General features: G+C 36.5%; 1 protein-coding gene across 3 annotated transcripts; it reads right to left on the bottom strand.

Annotated features, from left to right (window-relative positions):
- Positions 1-1,196: 1,196 nt before the first annotated feature.
- On the bottom strand, positions 1,197-20,279 carry LOC148674683 (N-acetylglucosamine transporter UNC93A-like). 3 transcript variants are annotated; one of them, XM_088625079.1, is made up of 9 exons: positions 20,165-20,279; positions 17,405-17,511; positions 15,802-15,983; positions 7,467-7,696; positions 6,128-6,253; positions 4,829-5,040; positions 4,084-4,219; positions 3,518-3,649; positions 1,197-3,202 (listed from the first exon to the last, which is right to left on the bottom strand). In XM_088625079.1, exons 2-9 carry the CDS (start codon positions 17,489-17,491, stop codon positions 2,961-2,963), a joined length of 1,347 nt encoding a protein of 448 aa, XP_088481205.1. In that variant the 5' UTR covers positions 17,492-17,511; positions 20,165-20,279; the 3' UTR covers positions 1,197-2,960. The 3 variants fall into 3 exon arrangements, with proteins under 3 accessions (XP_088481205.1, XP_088481204.1, XP_088481206.1); XM_088625078.1 differs by having other exon boundaries at positions 17,405-17,602; positions 20,165-20,273; XM_088625080.1 differs by having other exon boundaries at positions 17,405-17,505; positions 20,165-20,269.
- Between the last annotated feature and the right edge of the window lie 2,971 nt (positions 20,280-23,250).

Here is a 23,250-nt window from a genome sequence, read left to right as displayed (position 1 = left end):
TAACTTTTCCCTTTTTGATCTTGTCTCCTGGATTTCACCTTTTGGATTGTCTTCTTGGTTTGTCTTGGCTCTTTCTGGTTATCTGATCTCTAGCTTCTCCTATCGACCTTGCTTCTGGATTACGATTTTGGATTGTTTGCCTTTGCATCCCGCAGAATTCACAGCTACGCACAGGATCCTTGGAAAACTACCTGCCGGTTCCCTGACACCAGGTTTCTAATTGCAGTCAAAGTTTACATTTCACAATATCAATAACAAAAACACAAACTGTGTAGCTGCTGTTAACCAGCAGCCATATCACCCTGCAACTCACAACTGGTAACCCACTGAAGCTAAGCAGGTGTGAGCCTGGTCAGTACCTGGATTGGAGACCTCCTGGGAAAAACTAGGGTTGCTGCTGGAGGAGGTGTTAATGGGGCCAGCAGGGGGCGATCACCCTGCGGTCCATGTGGGTCCTAATGCCCCAGTATAGTGATGGGGACACTATACTGTAAACAGGTGTTGTCCTTTGGATGAGATGTAAAACCGAGGTCCTGACTCTCTGTGGTCATTAAAAATCCCAGGGCGTTTCTCGAAAAGAGTAGGGGTGTAACCTTGGTGTCCTGGCCAAATTTCCCATGCCTCGTAATAATCCCCCTCTATGAATTGGCTACATTACTCTGCTCTCCTCTCCACTGATAGCTGATGTGTGGTGAGCGTTCTGGCGCACTATGGCTGCCATCGCATCATCCAGGTGGATCCTGCACATTGGTGGTGGTGGAGGGGAGTCCCCATTACCTGTAAAGTGTTTTGAGTGGAGTGTCCAGAAAAGCGCTATATAAGTGTAAGCAATTATTATTATAAAGAGCCCAGAAAGGACAACCTCATTAATATTACTGTTTGAATACCGTTTTTAACATGCATTAATACATTTTCTATATTGTACATTGATATCACTGCTGCAATGAACAATTTTCCTGTAAGAAATAATGTAATTACCTGTATAATTTCGATGTGAATATCGTTACAAAAAGGGGGTTATGAAAATACCAAAATATTATGAATGGCCGAGTGGATTAATCAGTAAGTAAAATAAATCATAACCCCTAAATAATAAAAATTTTGCCAAGAACATACCCAAGCGATTGGTATTGTTAAAGGCATGCAAGTTTTTTGTTTAGCACAACTCATGTGAAAAGCGTAATAATTCAAGCACACTGGGTTAAACAAATGTTTATTAAGAATGACAATGGCACACTTAACAAGATACAACATGCACTTAGAACATACAAGCTGGGCTATTTACAAATTTACACATATTTGCCCCCAAGTATTTGACTCTTATATAACACCTACAAAGGCCAAAAGAAAAGATAAGCTGCCTTCTAAACTAAACAGAATAAAACCCTTGGTTAAATCCCTCTCTCTGTAAACCTGGATTCCGCAAAATGACTGGGAACTCTACTGCATTTTCCTGTTCTAAAAATGCAGTTTTTAATTGAGGGATTCTTTACAGAGGAAGTCAGAGACCCTACAAACCATGGAATGACAAGCTCTCTTAACAAGTTTCAAATACGTAGCACCAATCTGGTCTTTCCAGATTAAAACAAGGAGCTCTAGCATTATGTCACCTCTCTTGTTGTCTCTCTTTCTTTTTTTCCTTGTTTTCTCCCCTTTTCCTGCAATGCTTATGGACACTTAATATTTAATACTTAATATTAAAACTACTGAAATTTCAACCATCCGTAGAACTATTGATAACAATATTTATGTAACAATGTATCACTCAGGAACAAGTAATAGGTTTATTTCATACTGAAAAGAGAAGAAAGAAAACACAACATTTCGGCTGTGGAGCCTTGTTCAGGTGTGACACTTATTACTTGTTCCTTTGCAGCCTACACATGCTGACTCAGCTGAACTACTTCAATGTATCACTCAGATTGGGGAACAGATATATTTTATTGTTTATTTATTTAGACCAGATAACACCAAACAGACCTACCTGTACATTAAAGAAATGATCAAAATGATCATTTTAAAGAGTTACAATGTTGCTAAGAAGTGTAAAAATACAAATTTGAAACTTATAATGCAAACATTAATTGTATTCAAACTTTGCTATTTATGTTTTTAATACACAGGAAAACATCTAATATAAAATTAAAAAAATACAAAAATATTCAATGAAGTTTGACCTTCACACAGTTTCTGATGGCACTGTGAAATGTCCTTGCTTTAAAGAACCTGTATTTATCCCAGCCAGATTCAGGATGTTATAAAATACATGCACTGGCCACTAGTGTTTTGCTGCCACAGAATAATGTATTTGCATGCCGTTTTGAAAATATAGGCTCAAATTTTATATCTAAGAGTCACAATTTTAGGAAAAATCACGAACAGGCATTTATGTATTTTAAACAAAAACTGACATTTTACATTATTTCTGTGGCAAATTGACCCCAATAGTAGTTCTAGTGTTTACCCAGAACTTAATTAACTAAGGTACTGTAAACCAAGGTAAGCTTTATGATTGCTTTGACCACTGAATCTGGGACCACTACATCTCAGCAAATTTCCCTTTGATTTGAAGCTGGAAATATTTACAATAGCGAGGTGTTCCCCATTGTATCTAGATTCAATATATAACATATGACATCAAAAAGCATTTCTTGAAATTGACTTTAAGTTTATAACAGAAAGCATAATGATAAGAAAATGTTATAAAATAGTCTTTAGGTACAACAAAATATATATTAGTTGAAGTCTGCAATACTGCAGCAATGACAAAACTGAGTATGATGATGGAGACTTTTAATTCTTTGAAAGAAAGAAGACTAACAACTATGATTTTTTTAAAATTCACCATCTGTGTGTAACTGCATGCTTATAAAAATAAAAGTAATTATCCATTACCATAAAAGTAATTATCCATTACCAAAAAGTAACGTTAACACAAAATAGTTTGCTAAAATTTAGTTTCAGAAATGATCAGCTTCTCTGGCACTTTCTTTGACACATTGTTTTCTCTTGTACTCTTTATATTCCACCAACCCGTAGAGTGCCACTGAAACAACCAGAACTCCTATCAAGACATACAGTTTAATGTTCAAACAGATGAAGTTGCTGTAAGCAAAAACGATCACAAATCCTACCGACTCCCAGAGTCGATAATTGGCAAATGCTGCCTCCTTGTGGTCATGAAAGAGAATTCCATACAGGGCTAGAAAATAACATTTCACTCATGTTAGGATACTGTAGATGCTAAAAATAACACTTAATTTAACGAATCTATAAATTGTAACTATAGCAATGATGAACTGATTGAAATAATTCTTATGTACATAATTACATAATATGTGTAATCCTAATTTAATGAAAAAATCCTAATTCACTTATTTAATGAATAAGAGATTAGTGTTGTTAAAATAATCCTAACAATCCTAATTTTCAAGAATTGTGCATGAAATGTTGGTTACTGTTGTGCCAGCTGCACATGAGAAAAATGAAAGTTAATCTGGGAGCTCTGGTAACTTGCCATTGGTTTGTGTCTGCCACACAGCATCTGCCATTCCCCAAAGAGCAGGAAATACAAAGAAGACTGCTAGCTGGTCTGGATGAGGTTTCCACAAGAGCAGGGCTATTATACAGCTAAAATTTGACACGGTTGCTGCAAGAGAAAAGCAGAGATACAAAATGTTTTGTGATCTTTTATATATTAACATCGTAAAGTATACAGCTGCTTGAGTACATATGTCCTTAAAGCAATAAGGTGTAAATGGGAACTTGTGAAGACTGTGCCTTGTCCTGAAACCAGTAGTAGTTTTATCAAAATCAGGGTTAAAGACAAAAAGTCTAAACAAAGATTTATGCTGAATATAAACTTTGTTTCAGGGACGTATACTGTAAAGATGATTCACCAAAGTGATTGAGAGTTTAATCTGTCAATTATTTTACATGTAAAACCTTAACCCTGGCTTCAGTTATGCTTTGATGGATCACTTTACTTTTACCACATCACAAAAACAAACGCTTATTTGTGTTCTGACAAGAAAATGATATTTAGAACACATGTAATCTTGTTCTGGAGAAAACACTTCTTACCCAAGCCAAATAAGGCTGCTCTTCCTGTATACTGTGCCAGCTTTCCAAAGGCATAGGAACATAATGAATTTGTTGCACCAAAGCAGATCATCACAAAACCAACAAAATGTATTCCCAATGCACAGGTGACATAGTACTGGAAAGATAGTTGTGAATAAAAACATAAATGTCAGTTTAAGAAAGTAACTTCCATCTAGTCATAAATAGGTTGATGTATTGTTTCCCCATGTGATTATTCAACACCTTTATTTTTGTAACTAATTAAATATTTTTTTCAAATAAGTCAATCAATACTATTTGTCCATGCAGTTTGATTTCTGCATTTTTGTTTTACTATTAAGATGAAAACATCAAATAAACTAATTTGTCAATTACAACCCAGGATAATGAAGTATAGAACAAACATCAGTGGCTGAAACAGACAAGCCTAGGTGTACAGATATTTACAGTAAGCAAAAGAAATGCTTGTACACTTGGTCTAGGTGTGGTTAAACGTTTGGTGGAGCTTGGACATTCTTATCACTCTGCACAGTAACAGTAACAAGTATTATTAGTAGAAAATATACATTTCATTTAATGTCAGAGCTCTGAAAAAGCACACAAAGAATATAATCTCTATTAATACAGAAAGAAGAAACAGAGGCTGGTGGTGCTTTGCTTCTGTCTCACAATGACATTTTAAAAATAAATTATAATTCCCTTTTTTTCAAAAGAGTAACTTTTCTGTTCAAGGGTGTTCTCTTACTTTGGTGTAATCTCCTGCAAGGAAGCCCTGCTCAAAACCACTGTACATTGTCAGAGGGATGAGCAGAATCTGTCGTTTGTCAGAGAGGTGTTTGAAAGTGGCCAGGAAAACTGTCCAAAATGGATCTCTGTTGTCCCTGAGTTCACGAGCTGCATCTCTGTCAAGGTTGTCCAGGAAAACTGCCACAAAGATCATAGCCAGGACTCCAATACCTGCAAAGGTCACAAACACAGCCTCTGAGCAATACTGTCACAAAGGATTGAGTTGCAGAATATGGGATTGAAGTAATGTGATTTTTGTTGAAATCTAAGAAAGCTTTGAAAAAATGGGTTGCATTAGAAGTGAATCAAGAGGATTTGGCTAATCATAAGAAGATATACTTTCATGTAGATAAATGAACTGCTTATGAGATGTAGCACCGGCTCCACCACAACTGCATGGCATCCTGGTGTCCTGATTCACAAGGGAATGGCATCTGCTGTATATAAACAGCAGGTGCATAAATACAGTACTGCAGTGCAGGAAGACCAGCTATGTCCTATAAATGAATGATTATAATTAATCTAGGTTGTGTGGATTGTTCAATGATTTACAGAAAGATTAGGAGAAACATGAAAATACTGAAATTAATTTACATTGTTTTTCTACCTACAGTTTAAGTGCATTCTATGGAAAACAACATGAAGTTCTTTAACAGTCATGCTTTATGACACATGACATATTACATTAATTTCTTTGTTTTTATCATAAATGCTGATGATTAAATACTACTGTATATATAAATTATAATCATAATATGCAAAACCATATTAGTAATGCAGTTTTGAAATATAGAATAGTTTTCTTTGCTGGCAACTACTGAGGGACACTTTTTTCCTCAGTAGGCAGTAAACCTCCAGTAGGAACTTGTAATGGTTCTTCTGGGGGGGTTGCACAGGCATGTCTTTCCTATCTTATTCTTCCCTCTTGCAATACAGGAATCCTTACTTTTAGCCTAAACTTAAAGAAAGAAATATTTAATGGTTGCAAACAGAGTAGGTATAAAAATAAATAAGATCAAATGTAAAAAATAATCAGAAAGTCTAATTGTGTAAAAAATCTTGTACATATTAAATTAATAAAATGTACTTATTCGTGTAATGTAATGTAACTCTGCAAGTCCCAAGCATTGATCTAACTTGGAAAGAATATTGAATACTTTTTGTTAAATTATGTATCATAGTATTGCTGCTTATACAGTAGGTAACACATGGTCTCTCAGTGTTGAGTAACTGTACATACCTGTATGGACACACTTACCTATGTAACTGCCCAGAAGAGTATAGACTAACATGTCTGGAGGCCTTGTTGAGTTTCCTGCAGCTGCACCACTATACTCACAGCTGCCTGCTCCACAGAACTTCAGGTCTTCTTCAGGTATTTCAGCTTCAGAATGAAAAATGTAATTACATTAGACTACCAAGCAATATTTGTAAAGTGCTTTCCATACTAAGGCATTCTAGAGTGCATTATGTCTGTTACACAAAAGTACTTTAAAAATAATCAGTTTACATTTAAAAGAGTGCAATGTTTCAGCAAACTATAGTGTTTACCAAAAGAGGAGTGCCAAAGGCAAGGTTCACATCAACTGATCACTGTGAGTAGAACAACAGTAACTTAAGTCATGGTCTTTGGTTACCAAAACAAGACTGCAAGTTCTAGCCTAAGGGAATGATAATGAACATGTGAACAACATAACTCCTGATTACAAGGCTTCCCCAGTCTAATAAGGACTTTATAAATTATTATGCAGAAATACACAGCAAAACACATTATGGTGATCCTATAAAATCACATATATCACATATGCCATATATCTGGGACATAGTGTGCCAGAGACATTTTCTCAATCTGTATTATTAAATGAAAAACATTTTTCATTCTCTAGTTACACACTTGACAGAGTCATGAGGAATTAGACACGCCTGCACAAAATCTTAGAACATGGGTTTTATGCTCTTTATTGTTACACAAATCTGTAAAACAATAAAAAAATATGATCTCAATCATGAAAGAAGTAAAGGAATTAGTGGAGTTCTTGCCTGAAAATACCTTTATATTTGTTTTGTACAGGGAGGTAAATAATAAAGGATGGTGATGGATACAGGATATAATTCCAAGGAGTACTGTGTATATATTTGGATCAACTGTCCCTTTCAGTATTAAGGCCACTTTGCACTAAAAGACATCATGACGACGAGGGGCAAGGCATCATCAATCCTTTAATAACCGTCTTCAAGTCTATGTCCCCTATCTACAAAATCAACAAGAAAGCCATCAGAAAAGAGTGAAGTACAGTATACTCAATGAGACAGGCATTGCAAGTTCAGCGTCAGGTCTAGGCAATGTCACCAGCCAACTGATAAGGTTTCCCCTAGTGGCAGCACACAACTGGCTGGGAGTCACTAAGAGATGGGTTGAGATTAGTCAGCACAGCTTTCTCAGCTCCTGACTGCACTCCTCCCTCAAGCTTAAAGAAGTGTTAGTGTCCCACGTCACATTACATGACATTACTAATTGTAACCTATTGTAATGTCAGAACAATGGCACAGGAAATAAAACTGATAATGAGGTTCTAATTGTATTTTTTTATTCTTACCAATTTCTGTATCTTTCCCAAAGATAAGAGAAGACATGAGGTTTCCCCACACTGCAGATGACTGAAATATTAAAAAGAAGATCCCAAAGTATTGGTTGACAACATCGGGACCTCTCTTGTTGTCCTTTTCAGCCTGCATGTTGCCACTTATAGTGAGGTAAGTACACTTTGCAGACCACAAAGGAGAGCCTCCTAACCCCAAAAACACAGAAGTGATGATCAGGGTAGGCCTGAGAAAGACAAAAAAATAAATAGGTTAATGTTACAAATACTGTACACTGCTGATGATTGCTAATATGATATTATCAAATCAGAATTTCTGAAATCTGAAGTACAATGCTGGAAAATCTGATATGGGTATTCCCAATTCCCAATAAAGTCTCAAAATGAATATAATGGTCTTTATAGAGAGGATTAGATCATGACTTTATGGGTGGCTTTTAAATGGCCTTTATCTTTATATGGCCTTTAGCTGATGTGTGGTTCTGGCGTTCTGGCGCACTATTGCTGCCATCGCATCATCCAGGTGGATGCTGCACATTGGTGGCAGTGGAGGGGAGTTTCCATTACCTGTAAAGCACTTTGAGTGGAGTGTCTAGAAAAATATTATATAAGTGTAAGCAGTTATTATTACTATTATAATTATTATTTATGGGTGGATTGCAAGAAAAATGCCTTTACTGAAAAAGACAGCTTAAGTCGTGTATGAGATATACTGTTGCAGAAGATTTTATGGGCAGACAAAGCAAAATTTATTTTTTGGTATAAATGCACAGCAAAAGCACAACCCCAACACAACGTATCACCTACTGAGCATCATCCTAGCTGAAAGTATGTTGGTGGCTGCATCATGTTAAACAAACTGAGGTAAAAAAAGAGAATAACCTAGTGTACTTAGGAATGAAACTAAATCTGGTTAGACAAAAGGGACTGAGTGGCCCAGTGAAAGTCATGACTTAGTTCCAATAGAAAATGTGATCTGATAATTCTAGTGTGTCAATCTTATACCTTGTCTGTCTAATCTTACTCATTCATACACATTTATACCTATCTCTGTGTTAAATGCAGCTATGCAGTACAATATTATATACAATATAATGTGTGACCTGAAATAAAAATAATTAATGTGAAATATTGTGTATTGATCAATGAGATCGCTTTTGCCCTGAGCTGTTCCTAGTACTAGTGTTGTTTCCACAGATGCTACATCTGCTACATCAAATTGCAATCATAAATGTCCTGTACATCTCCTTTTTGTAGTTAGAGGAGAGTCACTTTTTAGAAGAGCCACATATTTTATGGTACTGGGATTTTGTGGCTCAGGCGTTATGACATGGCTAGCTAGAAATGACAGCCTCGTCTTGCTAACAGGCTGGTAATCCAAGTACAAATGTTCGGTGATTTCCAGAGGGTCGGGAAACACCTGAAGTGGTAGAGGCAGGACGGAAAAAGACATGCAGTAGATGTAGATGGAGACAAGCATATGGTGGTTGAGAAAAGGTGGTTGTCTGATAGCGAGCGCAGTCTTCAGGGCAGGAACAGACAAGGAGTCTGACCTGCTGTGTGGGAAGCTGGTGGAGAACTTGGAGCTACTGGTCTGATGCTGGGAAGAAGACTGATTGTATCAGGTGGACTTCAGTAGGCCAGAACTGTTTATGACACTGCCATAATTTTGGAAGCCACTCAATGACAGAGCACCATAACAATGGCATAGCGGGGTCTAAACAGGATGGTCTTAATAGATTGAGCACCTGTTAATTGGTTGAAGGGGCTTGGAAATCCAAACAGAGGATTTCTTGGGTTTCCAAGAAAACCCAGGGCTGCAGGATCTGGCTCACCCAGATTTGACATCAGGTGGCAAGAGAGAGGATGCATTTTAGTAGTCTGGCATTACGGAGATATTCTGAAGTTCAGTTTGTTTAATATTTGTTTTTCTTTTTCACTACTTTCTCCTATATTTCTGTTATCAGTATTTGTGTTACATTCAAATACTTTTAATACTGTACTGTGTTTTAATAATCAGAATGTACATTTTTTATTTGTAATAATCAAATCCAAATGTATTAATTTGTCTTTGTGATACCATATGTGAGCTACAAATGCAATCTCACAACAAATACTAAGCAAAACAATTTACCAATTTTCATTTACAGTATAAGGTAATGTCAGAATAAAATAACATTTGCTAATTTTTATCTTATCACAACAAATAAATAACAATCCCAATAACAATTGTAACTCCAGTAATCTCAGAAAAATAACTGCATGTGCAAACTATGTGTACCAAATAAAGGATTTGTAAATGTCTGTGTTCCAGTGTTCCAGATTTCAAAGCTGAGAAAAAGCTGAAGCTTTTTTTTTTGCTCCCAAAGTCCTCAGGAATTGTAAGTGATTAAAACTGCAGGAGACAACTGACATTGTAGAGGGTACATTCTAAGCAGTCAGAAAACATCTGTACCCAGGGCTCTGTTATTGAAGTGCCATGACAATGCCATAGTGATCCACTCCTCTTGAAACTGTATCAACAACATACAGTATTAATTAGATGGATCACTAGCTTTAACACACATCAGGTCTTCACCCCTTATGAATGGGAATTAAATAATTCTGTTATTTATAAACAAATGCCAGTGAATGTGTATTCGATTCTTATGTATCCTGGTTCTACTGACAAAATATTAAACCATTCAGCTGCTGTTTTTTTCCCCCAGTTTCTCAGAATTAAAGCAGGAATTTCATTTCAATATGCAGAGGCATGCCAAAAGGCAATTGGTTTGATAGTAGATGTTTTGATTGTCTTTAGTAATGCATAAGGAAGAGGAAATATAATGCTTAATTAAATAATATAAATAATATTAATTGCAGTGAAATACAGATTTTTCATTTAAAAAAAATGAATGGACAAAATCTGTTAGTGATGCCTGTCACTGTGCATGTTCTGAGTATGTGTGTATAATGGCCAGGAGATGAGTGTTTGGAAGTAGGCCTACCTCTTTTCTCTCAAATTTTGTTTGTTTATTTCTCTTCTTTCTTTATTTTTACAGTTTATTTTTACGGCCACTATGGCTGGGTCAAGGGAAAACCCACCCAGATGGCATCAGCTCTGAGAATATGCCAAGGAGACATGGGGCTAAGATTCAGGTTGACGCACTTGTCTCAGTTGAAAAATGTGCTGTTGAGGTAGGGAAGGTGGTGGGCTATAGTAACATATTGTATGGTCTGTTTCCAGAATGAATAAATCTCTTGTAGCGTTTTTAATCTAAGAAGATCTAGTGCTGTACATAAGTTAGTACAAAATGGAGTTGTAGCTGATGGGGCTTTGATCGCCATCTTACCTCAGGCATTACCAGAAAGAACATCCCGTCCTTCCTGTGGAACGGGCTGTTAGTGAGAGTGCTCAGTAGTCTCTAAATCTCCTGAACCGAAACATGTTGTTTCATTCAGGAGAAGCCGTGTATGATTTCGAATGATGTTAACAAGGGTTAAATTCTCTCTATATACATCATGTTCAGCAAAACACCAGCTGCAACATTAAATGTTGTTGATTATTCAGATACAATCTGCTGTTGATAAGACTAGGGGCCTAAAGACACAAAGACCTCTTGTTTTAAGAATCCCAAAGAATTGTTTTTGTGTAGAAGGCCAACTGCAACTACTGTACCAGCTTTTAAAAAACACTGATATAGCTCAGTTACATAGACATTTTATGATTGTCTTAGAAGTTTGCTTAACCAATAGAAATGTAATTTGATTGAAGTTTTCCTTTTTGAGACTTAAGCTCTTTGTCTTCCTTATCACCTAAGGGTATAAAAAGTCAGCTGTAACTTTTCTTGTTAGAACTATCCTCTTAATTGCAAGAAGGGTGCTCCTCTTCAGCCGAATATACAATAAACTCCTCCTCTGCTCGACAAAAAGGTCTCCAGTGGAATTTTACTCTACATTGTGTTAAAGTTTTGTACAGGTGGAAGCAACTATGTTGTGTTTGTCACTTCAGAGCAAATTTAATGTTTTACATGTAAGCATCAAGGACACAAGGCAAAGGAATGTGAATAGCATGAGAGAGAATTTAGCACTGCTGGGGAACCCTTGACATACAGTAGGAGCAAGTTACAAAGTTGCCCAGACAAGGAAATGATTAGCCGGCTTCATCTGAAGGGCCGGAGGGAGAGTCTCAGGAGTTGGAGAAAAAAGCAACAGAGTAGAAAGAGAAACAGTAAAATCTGTTCTTTTGGAGGATGTCTTTGCTTAAGCCCAAGCTGGCTCCAGTACTAGATAGGGAGCTTTGTTGATTTGTCAGAAAAGATTAAACATTTTGGAAGAGACAGAGACTCACACTGGTACCACAAATCAGGACTGTTTAGTAAGTGGGAGGGCACAGCGATCCTCAGCCATGTCTCCAATTGTAACATACTGTAGGTGTAGTGATTGTAATTGCCAGAAATTTTATTCCAGACTCTTTTAAAGGGTGGCTATTTTAAAGGTTCAAGAGTGAGTCGGGAGTGAGTCTTTGATTTTTATAAAGGGAAGTAAATAATGGGAGGGAGAGAATTGCTTTTTGCCAAAAATTAATAGTGTTTTAACAAAGTGCAAGTCTGAGGGTCTCATGATTTTAGCTGGGGACGTCAACTGCACTGAAAATCAGCAGTTTGACAGGAATGAATCAGAAACTCACCCTAGTGCAGCCAAGGAGCTAGGTACGGTGTTATATACATGAACTGGTCAATGTGTGGCAGATTAAGAACTTGTCTGCTAGACAATACACTTGGGAAAAAAACTCCTCCCGGTCCAGCTTCCTAAGCCAAGCTGGAAGGGGTTTATTGACATTCCCATCAACTACATTTAGTCACTGGTTGCTCTGTCTACCTAATTCGCTTTTCAGAGCACAGTACGGCATTCTTTAATTTTTCATTGTTCCTTCACCTAAAAGTTCTAGATCTTACTGGCATTTCAACACCAGATTGTTAAAGGGTGTACATTTGAAATGTCTGATTTTTTCTGGGAAATGGACAAGGCAGAAGTCGATTTTTCCTTAACTGAGGCTGGGGTGGGATGCTTCTGTCAGCAGTACACTGAACACATTACTCTGAGTACAGTTTCAGTCATGAGGCAGCTCGAAGAGGAAAACTTCTGAGCTCCATCCAGCTTTGCAAGCTGATTTTCACAATACATTATTTGAAGACTTGAAAACTAAGACGAAGAAACTGGCAGATCTGGTGGATGCTCAGGTACAGAGGGCACTGGGGCTCTTAAGATCTCAGAATATCTCTCAGTGCACCCACTCAGTTTTTCTTCTCATTGGAGAAGAAAGCAGCTTGAGAAAAGCTGATCCACTGTTTTAAAGACTCAGACTGGGCAGGAGCTGAGGGAAATCCAGAGGAATACTGAGGCTTTCTATACTGACATATACACATTGGAGGCTGTGGACGGGTTCCAAGAGTTTCTCCAAGGTCTGTTTTATGTTCAAGAAAGGGAGAAGGATTACTTCAAGAAGAGTTGTGCATGGAGGAGTTCACTTTGACTTTGGAGGGACTAAATAACAGCAAAGCTCTGGGAGTCGATCGATTACCAGTGGAATTCTACAAAGCATTCTGGCACCTGATGGGGATAGACTTTTTCAAAGTGTTCAAAGAAAGTGTACGGAATAATGAACTCTCTGCGCTATCAAAGTGCAGAGCTCCCCCCATTGCCAAAAAAGAATGCTTACAGTATGTAATACTAAGAGTTGGTGCCATGAAAGCACCCTTTGTTCAGACTATAAGATCATGTCCAAGGTTTAGGATAACTAGCTAAAGACTGTTTTAGGGTCCATAGTTCATCCCATTCAGACTTATTCTCCATCATAAGAGACCATGTTATAAAAGATCTTATTGCCACCTCTAAGATTTTTTGGTTAAAATTCTCTACAGTAACATGTTCAGTGTACTTAAAGTCAATGGTGAGCTCATTTCCCATTCATAAGGGTATTCGACAAGGGTGCTCTTTTTCTGGAATGTTGTACTCCCTCTCCATAAAACCCTTTTTGGAAAGACTGTGATGTCTTTTTAAAGGGTTGTCTTATCTCAATGTTCCTTCTCAGTCATTTAAAGTGGTGGCTTGTGCAGATGTCGTAACATTGTTTGTCCGCAATGGCCAGGACGTAGCAGTTTTAAATCACTGTCATGATGTCTCTGAGAGAGTGTCCTCTGTTAAAGTGAACTGAGGTAAGAGTATTGTTTTTTTGCTAGGGCGAGACCTCAAGATTTACCATGGGATTTTAATGGAGAAAACAGGTAGTTTGTTATTTAGGGGTGTTCCTTAGAGCAGAAGTTGTGGAGACGGAGAATTGGGAGGGGAGGGTATAGCTGCTAAAGTGAAGGGCAGATTCCAGATTTCGATATGGTTGTTCTCCAAGGATCATATTTTCCTTGAGTTCACCTTGCTTTCCTAAGCAGAGGTCCACAATTAGTAAAATACTACCAGAACAGGAAAAGGATTTGAAGGCCATGACTTTCTTTGCTTTCCAGCAAAGAGCTACTCCTGAGATTTGTTTGGTGCCTGCAAACTAGTAATGCAATTAATTAAAAATGCACTACGTTTTCAGTTTCCACTAAATCTCCTGTGTGAAACTGCAGTTTACGCTGTGTGAAACTGCAGTTTACGCCATGTTAGCTTGGCAAGTAGGGCTGATAGAAATCCACGTTGGTAGGGCTAAATCTCTCTAATGGGATTTAAGGAGTTGCAAGAGAGCTAAGCCTTAAAAGAATTGTTGAATAAAAATTGGACAAAATATTGCCAGGTTATTTAAAAACACACTTGAAATCATACTTAATGTTTATGGTTAGACTGTAATGTCCTCCAGAAATTACTGAAGGCTTATTTAATGAAAATCTTTTGTGTGAAGTATTTCATCACATAAGTCGCATTATATACAGTATACGGCATTGATGAAGCTAATATACAGTAGAATTGATATGTGTGTTAATCAGTTGACTAGTGTGGTTATTGTAATGATGAGCAAAGCAATGTGACATTACAAGTAATGTGGCTCAAAGTATGCTGCATCTTCAGTGAATGCAGCCATAAGCCTCTTTTGTTCAATAAGGTTCAATAATTTAGAATCAGATTCAATATTTATTGCTATACCAATTTAGGAATTTGCCTCAGTTAAACAATAAAACAATAAGAACAGTAACACAAAACCATAAAACACAACCATATTACTTTAAAAAAGTGAAAATTAAAAATAAAGAATAAGAAGAAATCGAATGCAGTATTAAAATAAAGTGACTGGTGCATTGGAAGGTTTATAGTCCACTTGCATTGTCAGTAATCACCCTCAAAGTGCTGATGTATGATTGGGGAGCTGTTTAGTATCCGGATAGTCTTACAATAAGTGCTGTTGAGGAAATGGGAAGTTTTGGTCTTAATGGTTCTGAGTCTTTTTCCTGAGGGGAGGGGTATAAGGAGGGGATTAGCATGGTGTGCAGGGTCTCGGAGTATTTTCAGTCTTTTATGCTGAATGTGGGTCTCATAGATATCAGAGATCCAGGTCAGCTCACAGCCGATAATGTTTTAGGCGGAGCCCACAATTCTCTCCAGTTGGTTCCTCTGCTCAGCTGTGGAGTTGCCAAACTACACACTTATATCTAATCAGTTGACACTGATACACTAGATACAGTATATCTAGTGATTTACTGTAACTAGTCTGACAAAGTGCAAAAACTATTTAAAAAAACAAAGATCCCTGCACCACTACCTCTACTTGGTTTGCTTTTGATGTTTTGGGACTGTATTATGAAATTGTGGATTGTGTGTTGTAAAGCCGTATGCAGCAACTGCTTGTTTTTCTGTCTTTTCCATTCCTTACAGCCTTAAAGCACACTCACAACTAACTGTTGCAATTTCCAATTATTTCAGAACATTTAAGATACTCACATCACTACACCCTGTCACTGTACACTAACTGTACACTAACCAAATCCTTCTTCAAAATGTAAGTAAAATAGTTCTGTCAATATTTTTATCTTAAATAAAATGTGTAGAGAAAACTGCTAATGTTCATTTTGTGATTTTTTTTTACTGTATATTGAGTAAACACAGCGGTATTCACAATCACAACAAAAGTACAGCAGATCTAGCATGCTTCATTTTCATCACTCTTTCATTATTCTGTAATTTGTATCTTTTTGAAGTTTTTATCTAAGTTTTTATTTTTCACCAGAGTAATTATTTCAAATATATATCATCCTGGATAAAGGAAACACATAAAATTAGTGGCTTCAAACAGAATAGGCAAAAACATGTTTACAGTGACACTGACATACTGTAGTACAAAGACAATTAGAATTTACAGTACCAGCCCGGGTAGATGTTGCCGAATGAATATGCCACGTAGCAACCCATGGATGCAACAATGGTCCGTTTGCAGCCAAAATTCTTAATAAGAATGGGTGGTAAGAACATTGAAGACAGGATGATAGACGCATAGATGACACTCAGAGATGCTACACCCATCCCTTCACTGGCATTAAGGCTGCTCTGAAACCAAAAAACAAAGAGCAAGTATAAGATTGAGATGATTTATTCACATTTATAGGTCCTTTTCATTATGGTTGCCATAACATAAAATTTGAGTCTGATTACAAAAAAACATGCGATTTGAGTCTGAATTATAGCCAGACATATTATTCTTTAAATTATTCAACTTGCTATAAGGTAAGTATGGTATACCAGGCACACCAAAGGAATGTATCTGAGAACCACTGACTGCAACACAATGTTACAGTAGTTTTCTTAGGTCTGTTAAGGAGGAAAAATACTTGCAATATATTATTTCCAGGTATTCCAAATAATTTATTGGCACATGATTTATACACCGGTCATTTACCATACTTTACAATTCCTCAATGACATTATGTAAACTAGGTGTTTAAAAAAACCCAAGCAGCATTTAAAGTCACTTCCACAATGAAACAGTAAGTATAGACCTACCATAATTACATAAACGTATATAAACTGAATAAACCAGTCACTACTAGATCCTTAACTTCAAACTGGCCAAAGCTCCGGAATTATAGGCAGGTATTACTTTTCCTTTTCATCACAATTTGTACAATGTTTCAGATTACATTGACATACAGTATGATTACATTTTTAATATGTTAAAAATTGACTGGTTTAGCAGTCTTTATTCTTAATTTTTGTTATTTTTGTTTCATGGTGGATCAAATGGTGGCTGTCATTAGTTTATTTGCTGTCATTTAGTGCTGCTTGCTCTACTGCAATCTTTTTATACTCAATTATAAAAATCTTCTGACATTTCTTTTAGCACGCTGTCAGCCTTATTGTCAGTACTGTTACAGTAGTTGAAGAGTTAGCACCATCTTTTCTGAGGTGTGTATTTAAGGCTCCATTTTCTGTAATTCTAAAAATAAAAATGTGGGCTGGTTAATGTACATGGAGTTTTCGGAATCAATGTTTTGTTTTTGGTTTATATATTCATTTCGTCTTAATATTCTACCATAATGATCTCTAATGAGAGAATGTAACAGACCTGTTCGCACTATACTCTTCAGGAAATAAATTAGTGAAATTTAAAATCCACAATTCACTTCAAACCATGTAACACCATAGCATTACAGAATTGTTTTGAATGTTTGTTGTTAAGTATATTAATTAGCTACATAACAACAGTCTATATTAAATATGTAATATCAAAAGTAATACAATTTTACAAAAAGAAGTATGTGTTTTCTAAAAAATTATATGCAACTTCAAATGCTGCCAGTAAAGATTATGATAGCTGTTGATGTATTGTAATATGCTTGTTATGTTTTGAACATTTTAACCTTTAAAAGAAAATGAACTTTCTTTTTATTTGAATTAAGATCATACTATTAATGATCCACATAGACACTGTAGCCCAGTCAGAAACTCTCTCTTACTATGCAATGCACTACCTGTAAACTTTGAAGTCCTCCATATGCAGTGAAGAGCAGCAAAAATCCAAAAGAGACAACAAGGACATTTTTCATATTTCCTCCCATTTTTCCCCAGGCTACTAATCCTTAAGAGAAAAAAGGGAAACTACAGATTTTTAGAACAGCAACACGTTTCCACAGTGATTGAAACCTGGTCCAAACAACGTCTGATTAGCCCTGGTGGAAAAAGAAATCACGGCAAACATTATTTGAAGGCAAAATTCAATACTATTAATACTGATTTAATTAATTATTAATTGGTATTATTAATACTGCAGGATGGAAAACAGGTAAGTAATTTAAAATACTTAACTGGTTTAATTTAGCAAATACTGATTTATTTTTTAACACAAGGTGATCAGAGGTATGAGTTAGGGAATTAATTTTGTTTCAAAAACCATAAACGCTAATTCACTTTAAGTCACAATTACTGTCATTACGAAAAGCAGATGCTGTACACGGCACAAAGGTGCACGATAAAAAAAATAACAAATTATTAAACCACACAATGTTGTGCCCCTGCAAGTACATTGCCTATTAGACTCCATTTGTCATGAACAGAACCATTTTAAACTAATCAGCACAAAGCACTGCAGCTACTGTAAATGATCTTCCATTTAAAAGTGAAAACGAACATAATGAGTTCTTGTGATTTCCCTTTTAAGAAAATAATGGAATAGTTTGAAGTTCCATAGTTTAATTAATTTACACAAATAGGGTTGTTATATTTTGACACATTCACAAGAAGTTGAATTCAAACATTTAATTAGGACATTGTGCTTTATCTCATTTTGGATTGAATTCAACTTGTTATGGTTTTAAACAATGAGTGTGTCCTGTTTTCCAATTATTCTGATTGAGCTTTGCATTTTTAAATTAATAATAAATTATGTTTTTGATTGCTTGTTTTGGCAGCTCAATTATGAACTTCTGTGATGGACCCTTTTAACAAGAGAGGTTGCTTTAAAAAAAAATTTTCTTTGGTTATTTCATTCCATATTTTAGCAAAAATAAAGAGCCATGTGCTGCAAAAAACATTTGGTGTTTTAAAACTGCACTGAAGCTATCCTAGGTATCTTATAATCTATTGTTACAACTGAATGTCATTAAACTTAAATCTACGTACCTAATTATTTGCCACTTATTAAATTATTAAGGAGCTATTAAAAAGCCCATAGTACTAAAATATTTTGTTTTCTATTTCTATACATATTTTTATACAGATTACATTTGTGGATCTGAGAATTTAAATCTTTCAATAATCCAATACTTAATAAAACACTATTCAGTTCAGATCCACAGGGAAACTAATCTGGCCAGCAACTGTCATCAGACATACTGTACGTCAACAATATCAGAAATGTCTATTAGAAAACACACCTGAAGAAGGCTCCATGGCCAAAACATTCTGTTTTCTTTCTTCTCTTTTCAGCATGGAATAAACCTATTACTTGTTCCTTTCCCTTATATTTAATGGCCAGGCAGGCATTTATGTGGCATATTTATTTTAGAGCACAGCAATGGCAGGAAAATTCAGTACATCCAATTGTCATATATTGTTACTGAAAGCAGTCAGGCCCTCTGTGCCATGCATGCAACATTTCTGATAAATAAGCTTCGGTTTGTCATTCATCGGGCTAACTAATTTTCCATTAATAAAGATTTGCACATTTACACATTAGATACTGTATGTTATTATTTTTTTCTATTTATGGCAGTTGCCTGAATAAAATGAGACCAGCAATGAGGAGCCAGACTGACTGCACTGTCGGATATACAGTAGAGTATTTCAGTCATCTAAAAAAGTGTGTTCTCAAAATGAACAAAGCATCCACTCATAAGTACTTAGGTACTTAAGTTTCCTATAACATGTGAATTCTATGAATGTGAATGTAAATTCCACACAAATGCAGGACACATAAGGGAGGAGGGAGAGGTTCCATTGACACGATATACTTGGTTTTTACAGTACTGAAATGAGTTGAGGAGAACATTATTGGAAGGAGGGAAAGAACACTCACCCTGTACTGTCCTCCTTATGAGTTTTCTACCACAATTTGACAGCCAGCCAAACTCCATTAAAAAATTACAGAGTCAGGAATAAAACCTTCAATAATTTATTGAACAAATATTAAACGTAACTTTGGAATAAGGAGTAAAATTAAACATACTGTATACAAAACAAAACTTAAGTGCTAACATTTATGCACGTTTTGAATGTCTTTACTATTTACATATCACATTTTAAAAATGTAAATATACTATTTTTGTAACTTTACAATTTAAAAAAATATTAAAAGGAAGTTATTAATGGAAATTCGGGACAGATAACAATTACAGTAAATCTCACACAGTTGCACCTAATTACTATCACCACCAAACTAGCTACATAAACTGAACTCAAACGCCTCCCTTTGCATTCGTCTTAAGCATTTTTCCCTCGCCCACTTTCAGTTCAATCCCCTTGACTCAGTCTGAGTGGGGTTCGAGCCTCCTCGGCCTACTGAGGCTACTCATTAACCAAGCTGGTTAAAAAAAACACGCATTCCGAACATTTACAAATATTCAAACCTTGGGTTGTGTTGTTCCTAGTGAACTACGCTATTACTGCGTAGAGTAGACTGGTAAACCGTAATAAGTATTGAATCGTTCACTAAAAAGTTCACTTTAGAATACTGTTATGACATTTAATTATATACAGTATAATCACAAGTTTAAATAAAACACATTTTCACTCACAGGTAATAATTTTACGTCAGGTACCAAGTGGATGGTAGCATTAACTAACTGGCAGAAGATTACTGTCAACGTGTCCAGCAATAGTATACTGTACTTCCTATTTGTGGGGTCAAAGTGCAAGCTGTACCATAGAGTATGCTGTCATATAAGTTTAAATAAATACAAACGACCAGCTGTGGGAGCCGAATTACACACATTTTAACTAAAGGCAAAATACCGCATTCGATTTTCGAACTTCAGATAAGACAAAACAGATTTTATATATATATATTATTCTATTATCACTCCCCTTTCACTTCACTTTCTTTCTGTCCTGCAGCGCTCAGATCCCAGCCAGTCTTGATCTAATTTTCGTTGTGAAACTCTTTGCCCTAATCTTTTTAAAACCTCCTTAACAGTTTCACCATCTAAATATGGTTTCTGTTTTTGTGACACGATCGCTTGTACTCATCAGTCATTGAAAAGTAATTTGCTGACCTTTTAAGTTCCTTTTTATAGAATTTATATTATCTTCTCTTTCCTTGGTACCAACTGGATAATTCGTCTCAAAATTGCTATGCATGGATCTGTAGTGTCTCTATACATTGGCCTTTTTCAAAACACATGCAGAATTGTGGCAAAGCAAACAAACAGGCTTATCTCCAGTCATCATGAACAAATTCAACTTCCTAGGATGGATTAAACATGCCGTTTTCTTCTATAATTTGGATTTTTTGTTCTATAATTTGGGATGTTTATGAGCTGGGTTGGCAGAGTTGCCCACTGTGTTCTCTTCACTTGTCATTTTTCAGACATATAAAAACTGTAAGAATTATAATGTATTGCTATTTTTTAAATAACAAATGAAATAAATTATATTATTATAACTGAAAAACAAATTTATGTGTGTAGCTTTAACAGCGTTTTCACAACTACATTTGTTTTCAGCTGATATAAAAGTTTATTTAAATGTAAGGGGAAAATATTTTGTTCAAATCTTAAAGATTCCAAATCAAATAGTTAAAAATTATTTAACAAAATTTATCGTTTATTATTTTACTTATTTAATTCAAGCAGCTTTGGCAGGCCACTTAAAATATGCTTGCAGGTCGCAGGTTGGACAGCACGAACCTAGAAGAAAAAATAGAGTACAATAAATATCAAAATCTCATTGTTATAATATATTATAACATATATATATGGCCAGCAGCCATATCACCCTGCAACTGTTAGTGGGCCAGCAGGGGGCGCTCACCCTGCGGTCCATGTGGGTCCTAATGCCCCAGTATAGTGACGGGGACACTATACTGTAAACAGGCGCCGTCCTTCGGATGAGACGTAAAACCGAGGTCCTGACTCTCTGTGGTCATTAAAAATCCCAGGGCGTTTCTCGAAAAGAGTAGGGGTATAACCCCGGTGTCCTGGCCAAAATTTCCAATTGGCCCTTACCAATCATGGCCTCCTAATAATCCCCCTCTATGAATTGGCTACATTACTCTGCTCTCCTCCCCACTGATAGCTGATGTGTGGTGAGCGTTCTGGCGCACTATGGCTGCCGTCGCATCATCCAGGTGGATGCTGCACATTGGACATGGTGGAGGGGAGTCCCCATTACCTGTAAAGTGCTTTGAGTGGAGTGTCCAGAAAAGCGCTATATAAGTGTAAGCAATTATTATTATTATTATTATTATTATTATATTTTAGAAAGTCATATATACAGTTTGTGGCAATGCTTAATTACTTCTTAATACAACAGAAATAAGTGTTGCTGTGCTTTACTAAATGAGGCCCCATCTCTCTTTCTCATCTCTGTGGTACAGCCACAGAGAAGCTATTCATGCAGTTCTGATTTAAGATGTTTTCTCTTAGATAAGGAGCAGCTCCCAAATGGGGATGCACCCAGCCATGCTTGGCTATCATGATCAATGGCCATTCCTGGCACCTACTGTATCTGTCTGTGAGATTCTTGGGAACATCTGGACTGCGGTCCTAGATGTCAGAGGTCTTTGTGACTCATCTCTCACCTTGACCAGCCAATCAGGAACCTGCAGGGTGTGGTGACCCCACTTGGGTCTGAAATGCCTGCTAAACTTTCGACCAATCACCACCTGCCTTGGTTCTGGTTTAAAAGACACCGCACAGTCAGAAACTTTGCTTCTCCGGCCAATTTACACAACCTCAGAGACAATCACGTGACGGCCAGTGTTGTCTGTATAGGGACAGCACAGTGTCGGGGAATGCCCATACGTAAATCCCTAGCCAACGCCAATGTGGATGCTTCGCTTGATATATGGAGTATACGTTTGGACTCTTGTAGACAGCCGGAATAAGTTTTATTCAGCAGCAGTGCTACACCGGAAGCAAACCGAGTTTCTTCTCCCTAAAGAGTGACTTGCTCGGACCAGTGGTCACACTCTGTGCATAGAGACTTTCTACTAGTCAACCGTACTACTAGTAGGTCCCTGAGAGAGACACTGTCGGCATGTCGCCACAGCAGAAATCTCTCCTCCTAATTAATCCGAGTCCAAGCTGCACCTCGTCTGGTTGGCCAGGAGCCAGAGTACACCAGGACAATGCCTATTGAACACTGCAGCGATTGGACGCAGCCGATAGCTGGTCATTGGTGTCCATGCTGGGCAATATGAATCCATATCTGGATATTGCGTCTCGAGAATTCAATTGTTACCTTAATACAAGTTGATATCAATTCAATTCATATGAGTAATGTACAGTATTTACTTTTGAGTAGCTAATGTAGACTGATAAACAATAGTATAGCCATATGGTATACTGAAGCATATTCTTTGTAACTCTTTGTGATTATATACCATGCACTTTGATAACCCTCAAAGTAAGATCTGCCACCTGTATCCAGGCAGACTGTTATATGTTTTATGCACAATTTATGTATTAATAAATGTATCTCGTTTATTGAATCCATGTGTGTGCGTCCCTGATCGATTGATTTTCTAAAAGCCATAATGAACCACCTCGTGATTACTGCCACAATTAATAAATTGTTCCAGTAAATTCACAAAATACCTACAACAGTATATGACTATATACAGTACAGTATAGTCATATAGCTACAAGCACATCAATCATAT

Source organism: Lepisosteus platostomus, chromosome 3 (genome assembly GCF_059453375.1).
Source record: "Lepisosteus platostomus isolate fLepPlt1 chromosome 3, fLepPlt1.hap1, whole genome shotgun sequence".
NCBI classification, from domain to species: domain Eukaryota; kingdom Metazoa; phylum Chordata; class Actinopteri; order Semionotiformes; family Lepisosteidae; genus Lepisosteus; species Lepisosteus platostomus.
Note: the sequence above shows the minus strand (reverse complement) of the source record. Positions and strands in the feature narration are given on the sequence as shown.

Coding starts and splice junctions, on each gene's coding strand:
- LOC148674683 (XM_088625079.1), bottom strand. CDS start 17,491: ATGGGAGGAAATATGAAAAATGTCCTTGTTGTCTCTTTTGGATTTTTG. Junction 6,254..7,466: donor TGGGAAAGATACAGAAATTG/GTAAGAATAAAA, acceptor TTCATTCTGAAG/CTGAAATACCTGAAGAAGAC. Junction 4,220..4,828: donor TTGCAGGAGATTACACCAAA/GTAAGAGAACAC, acceptor CTATCTTTCCAG/TACTATGTCACCTGTGCATT.